Genomic DNA, 6,730 nt, shown 5'->3' on the forward strand with positions numbered 1-6,730 from the left:
CCAATAAACGACTTGGACTGATCAGACGCTCTTTCGAGTTCCTAGATGCAGAAGCGATGAAGCAGTTGTTTGTTGCTGTCGTGCGCCCGAACCTAGAGTTTGGAAACGTCGTGTGGTCACCGAAACTTGAAAAAGACAAAAATTTAATAGAGAATGTTCACAGACGTGCAACAAGGATAATTCCGGGTTTGAAAGCAAGTCCTATGAGGAAAGATAAAAGATTATGAAGCTTCCAAGCCTCAGTTATCGACGTCTGCGTGGGGAACTCATTGAAGCATACGTACAAGTATACTCATGGCTTATCAAGGTCTCGATCAGAAGGATTACTAGAATTTGAAACAAGAAGCAAACCAGGTGCCATACATAATAGGGGCCACCAACACCAGGGGCCACCATAAACTAAAAAAACTGCGTTGTAACACATCCATGCGACAACATTTCTTCTCGCTTCGTGTCACCGACAAATGGAACAGCCTCCCTGATAGCATCGTTGACGCTCCGAGTATGAACGCTTTCATGAACAGACTAGACGAAGCTATGCAGGAGCATATATTCAGGCTTAAAATGCCTAGCAAATTACGGACCAGGCAATAAGTCCAGCAGCTATCTCAATCAATCGTCAGTTATGGAAATATCGAGTTCCAAAGGCCGGATCCCTTGTGAATCATGTCACGAAAAGTTCAAGAATCGGCAACAGGCCTTGGGCCTATTTCTTCAACGCCGACACTTCTATTCTATTCTATTATTAATCGTTAAAATTATGACGTCCCAAAAATGAATTGCTACAGTGATTAAAATTAAATGTCACGTATGAGTTGTCTGGCCACCTCGTTGTCGCTTGTTTGAACATAAAAATTGGCTATTGGGTCTTGCTTAATTAAAGCTCCAAATTTTTTCAGGAGCACGACTGTGTAGCGCAAAAACATAATGGCATAATTAAAAAACATAATGATATTCAAGATTAGAAATATTAAAAAATAATATATCGTGTTCAAAATCTCGACGGTGGAAGTACTAATGAGAATTTTCCCTCTAATAACCGTCTTCTAAATCTCGCTTGGTACGGAGGAACTGAATAAACCGGCACAAACATTTAACTTATTGCCATTCTTCCATCTATCTTTGTTAAGATCCATTCAAACAAATATGCTCCTTATACATTCATAAGCATACTGAAACTAATACAACCACATAGCTTACCTGATGCTTCACTTGCAATTGAAGTAATATCATTTGCCGAGAACACTGTCAGCATGCACTAATCGAGATCACCCTTTCAGTTGTGCATGTGGCGAAAACGTGCATTCAGGTTTTCACAAGTACTGAACGAGTCTACAACATGATAAGAACTTGTTACATTAGCTCACTTACTTCACCCACATTCTTACTCGCAGTACAAACTTCTATTTTATGATTAACGAATTTTTTATGTTAATGTAATTGTAATGCGAGGTAACATGAGTATTATACAAAAACCTAGTCGTAAACTTTAGGCCCACGCGCATTTTCATTTTTAATGTGTCATGTACATAATGATTTAGTAAATCCGTTGTCTCCTTCTCTTTTACAGCCGATCATCAGTCAGCCATTGCGTTAATAAACTATTTAATAACGACAAACACAACAACGACCTCCCGAGCTGAAACGACCTCTTCTTCCATACATCGAGAGTTTATACACTCCAGTTTCTGTCCCCATTGACGTTTGCACCTGTTCTGAAATGGGCTACAAGTGGCAGTTTAAAGATGAACATGGCAAGTGGATTGACTATGGAGAAGTCAGCTCCGGTAATGATCCTGCTTGTAGAGTGTCTACCTCTTCAGTAGCTATAGAGCGAGAGTTTGCTAAAAATTCAAATTCGATAATGCGAATCCAGAGCCCCACTCATCAGTCCACAGTTAATTTCAACACGATGAAACAGACCAACCTGAGAAACCAAGTCGCCATGGGACGTACGACGAGTTGTGGATGACTCTTCCACTCATGTGGATAACTCTTGCAATAATGGGCATTACAGATTCTTTCTTGAAAATGCTTCTCGAAGAAGAACTTCCTCAAGTCCCTAGGGTACAAGAGTGTTTCATTGTGCCAATTTCACGATACCAAGCTAAGCACGCCAAAGTTCTAGCTCTTCTCAAACCCACCTACCCAAACGGAAACCCCATACGCATCTCTAAAATCAACAACCCTTACCTACCAAATGCTTTTCAAAACAAGAAAGTTCAGATTCAATATCCGAGTGTTCAGTACAGGGAACAATGTCTCTTCCATGGCACAGACTCAAAAAATGTCAACGTCATAGCCGAAAAAAACATCGACTGGCGACTGCTTGGATCGTCCGGCAAAGCACATTGCTACGGACGAGGAGCTTATTTCTCGGACAAGTAAGTTGCTTTCAGCCATATGTAGCCACACTTTTTTTATTTTTAACATCATTAGCTATCTTGGAATTGTATCTACCAGCTATTACTATTCATCTTTTCACCACTGCGATTCTTGATGTCACTCGGCGTTTTCCATTCTTTTGTGCTGGTCAACGTTAACCTACAAAGACGTCAAACTACTATATGTGAGGCTATGTACACAGACTTAAATGTTGAAAGTTTCGGTTTGGGGTCCCAAAAGTTCCCATAAATATTGTTTGACCTAGGAAAATTGGAAACGCCCTCACCCTGCAATATTCAACAATGCTCGTTGTATATTATATTGGAACCACTAACTGCAAATGAAGCCGAATTAATTTGGAAATTTCAAATGAATATCATTGCCGAATCCCCTTAATCACAAACTGCCTATAATGAAAATACCTGTCGTGTATATAGCGTGATTTATTAACTTAATTTATCAAAAGAGTCTTTGCAGGTTGCTGTAATGTTAGGGAATTTTAATTTAGTATTTTCATGATTTTGTATTTTTGGAATTTTAGTTTTAGTTTAGAAATGCGGAAGTTAGATTTGCAGGCTTTAGTATGTCCTAGGCAGTCCCGCATTTGAACCCATAGTATCAAGTTGTGTTTTAACTTGGTTATTTGTTTGTTCCTGTGTTTTACATTTAGCGGATTATTCCGAGATGTTCTTTATTCTGTTATATTCTGTAAAGTTAGATTAGTTTATTCATGAGAAGGTTTGTTCATACTTTGTCTTTTGTTCATTTATTTGTTACTTAAGGTTACTTATTCTTTGTTATTTTTCTTTAGGAGAGTTATGGAACTACATAATCAAGAGAGTGTTTTCTGAAGTGTCTTTCATTGCAAGCCTTTGTTGGTGTCCACGTTAAAGTACTATAAGTACGGCTGGCCGGACCTGGGCGACCCCAGCAGTATGATTCAAAATTAAATAATTTATGCTAAGATAAAGGAGTCTAAACGGTTCGAATGCATTTCGCATTTATCATACATTTATCATGATTTCATTAGTTGAGAAATGACTTATCAAAATTTTCTTTGTAAATATGAATCGTTTATAGCATGTAAGTTTTATAGTCATCACCAAGCTTGTACAGAACTGCATGCCAGCGACCAAACACACACGTACTCAGAAAAATATACGGAACTTTGTCCAAATTTCGATACACTTCTACTCTTGTGTGGGTCATCAATATCAATTTTGGCCCAGCAAAAGGTTGTATCATGACCACCATCAGAAATTGTTACATTTAAACAATATGACCCATTAATTTTTCTAATTATTGATCATTCGTTATTTTTCTTGATATGCCGCGTAAACTGACACTTCGTTAATAAATCGTAACTTATTTTCATCTCTGCAGAGCAAGTTACTCACGTAAATATGGCGATGCAATTTTCATTTGCAGTTTTCTCGTTGGACTCACCACCACCGGCAACTCAGATACCATCAGGCCTCCTAAAGACGGTACTGCATAGTATGTATAGCGTTATCCTAAATATCCTATATCTCAACCTTATATTTCTTATACCTCAACCCCTATAGGCATGCTATATCTCAGTCCTAAATTGTTCCTAACAAATTAATTTTATTTACATTATTGGTATTGTCTATGCTGGTTGAAGTTGCACTGCAAATCATGTGTGTGGTGATGGTGCGCTATATGTACTCAACTGATGGGTACCCATAACATCATACATCACTTCAGTACGAAGAATATGCCGAGTATAAACTGCATACCACTAAATCCTATTTATGCGATTATAAAAATTGTAGTGTATTGTAGCGAGTAAACAATAAAATTTTGCCAGTAATTACTCAAGAAACTTATTTTTCATGTAATAAATCATGAAATCAATACTATCTACAAATTATTATTCATCGTGTTGCATTTTGTACAGAGATTTTTATTTTTGCAGATCCAACCTCCCCATCGACACCACGGTTGACGATACCGCCAACCCGGAAATATTTGTCAAGTATGATACCCAGGAGTACTACCCGGTGTACTACGCGTTGTTTGGAAGTGTAGAGTACTACCAAGTGATTGCTACTACTACGCTCATAGCTCTACTACGCTGATTGCTACTACTACGCTCATTGCTCTACTACGCTGATTGCTACTACTACGCTCATAGCTCTACTACGCTGATTGCTTTACTACGCTCATAGCTCTACTACGCTGATTGCTCTTCTANCGCTGATTGCTCTACTACGCTGATTGCTCTACTACGCTGATTGCTCTACGGCGCTTATTGCTCTACTACGCTGATTGCTCTACTGCGCTGATTGCTCTACTGCGATGATTGTTCTACTACGCTGATTGCTCTACTGCGCTGATTGCTCTACTACGCTGATTGCTCTACTACGCTGATTGCTCTACTGCGCTGATTGCTCTACTACGCTGATTGCTCTACTACGCTGATTGCTCACATTCGCTACAAAGCGAGCTTCCTTCGAACCATCGAAGTCTACCCCCACTGCTGTTTTCCTTGTCGAATAATACGGCTCAACATTTCGTTCCCTCTTTGGCTGTAACCTCCTTCTAACACTTCGCTGTTTGACTTATTAACGTGCAATAATCTTATTTCAACGCTTAGCTTTCACTATTCAGGTCATTGGGTGTTATGTCTTCAAATACATATTAGCTTCACACTGTTATTACTATAGAATATGCATGTACGGCTTCATTTAAATCAAATTTTCCAGTATCATTTTCTCAAGAATTTAGAAGACAAAGAGAATAATGCATGTAATTGCATCATTGATGGTTGATAGTGCATAGCGTTTCTATTAGAAAACAGGTTGGTTCTCCAACGTTGATTCAACCAGAGAATTTGACGTTGCAGCAGCAATGTTGGAGTAGGAACATTGATTCAACGTTGCATTGTAACGTCAGTATAACGATTCATGAGAGACGTTGCTTCAATTTTCATTATTAACCTCTTTTCACCCCGAGCTCAATGTCGTAATGCGTAGTTGTTTCAACATCGATTCAACCATAGAATTCGATGTTGCAGCAACGCCGTAGTAGCAACATTGATTCAACGTTGCATTGTAACGACAGTACGACGTTTCATGAAAGATGTTGCTTCAATTTTCATTCTAAACCTCCATTCACCCCGATCTCAATGTCGTAATGCGTAGTTGATTCAACGTTGATTCAGACATTATTATTAATAATAATAATATTATTAATAAGATTTTTAATTCTTTCGATTTCTTGTATACACTGCGCAAGCTGCACGCACTTTATAAAATTTTTCATCCGCTGTCGTAAAACCTCATATCTTTGGTTTATTGAGCCTGGAGGTTTGATCAGATAAATGCTACATATATAAAAGCGGTCAAATTTCAGCAGTTATCCATGCATCTCATAGTATAGCTGGTGAACCCTTAGTGAGCAGTCAACTTCTGTACTCCGCCATCGACCACGTAAGTAACTTGAAAGCTGTCGTGTCCTAAACGTGGTGCAGGCAATGTTCATTCGGTTAAGTTTAATTGAAAACAAGAGCTGGCTTTTTATTACAAAATTTATTGTTTGTTCTTCCATTGAAACGAACTGGGACATAATATTGTTGGCGCTGAGAGACATAAAATATAATACGATGTTTCGAATATTGCATAAACATTGCAGAATAAATAACTCATGCCTAACTTTACCAATATTGGCATAGTTAGACAGAAGTTATTTATTCTACTCAAGTTATTTATTTTACAATCTGTTTTTTCCCATTGGAGATGCTAGTTGGAGAAGTGCAGCACCCACATAGGATTTTAATAGCTTCTTCATAGGAGATTTATGTAATTTCAACCAAATCACTGGAGCTATTTGCCTCCATCATTCACCCAAAACTGGATGGATGATAAGGCTGATTCATTTTAATTGTTTCATGACAAGCTGCCGGAACTTCATTGAGTAGAAATTGTCGCGCACTGAAATTAATCTTATTAAATTAATCTTATTAAATATATTAAATTAATCTTATTAAATTAAATGAACATGATTAATTAATCTTATTAATTGTCGCGCACTGAAATTAATGCAGGTACAAACATATCCCCGACGTCGTAAAAAGTCACGAGCATTTCGCTGATAATTCAATTAATTTGGACTTAATTCAGGGTGCAACTTCAGGAATTCAGCAGTTGCTTCTGAGAGCCTGTGCCATAGCAGTAACACATACCTATGAGTATGTGTAAAACACTCAATGTTAATTGAATAGTTGTGAGGTAAAAGTTAATTACGAGGTATATTAAATTCTTGTCCGGAAATACAAATAAAGTAATAAACTATGCCTCACAGCTGAAGTGACAAACGACAT

The 6,730-nt window shown here is 37.9% G+C and overlaps 1 protein-coding gene across 1 annotated transcript; it reads left to right on the forward strand.

Moving 5' to 3' along the window:
• Positions 1-1,720: 1,720 nt before the first annotated feature.
• On the forward strand, positions 1,721-4,448 carry LOC108678084 (protein mono-ADP-ribosyltransferase PARP11-like; the record flags this gene model as incomplete). The annotated part of the gene is made up of 3 exons (XM_018166425.1): positions 1,721-1,787; positions 2,018-2,384; positions 4,325-4,448. Coding segments are annotated over exons 1-3 (558 nt in total), but the record flags the coding sequence as incomplete, so codon positions are not given.
• Between the last annotated feature and the right edge of the window lie 2,282 nt (positions 4,449-6,730).

The sequence above is a fragment of the Hyalella azteca genome, unplaced genomic scaffold (assembly GCF_000764305.2).
Source record: "Hyalella azteca isolate HAZT.00-mixed unplaced genomic scaffold, Hazt_2.0.2 contig6373, whole genome shotgun sequence".
Classification (NCBI taxonomy): Eukaryota; Metazoa; Arthropoda; class Malacostraca; order Amphipoda; family Hyalellidae; genus Hyalella; species Hyalella azteca.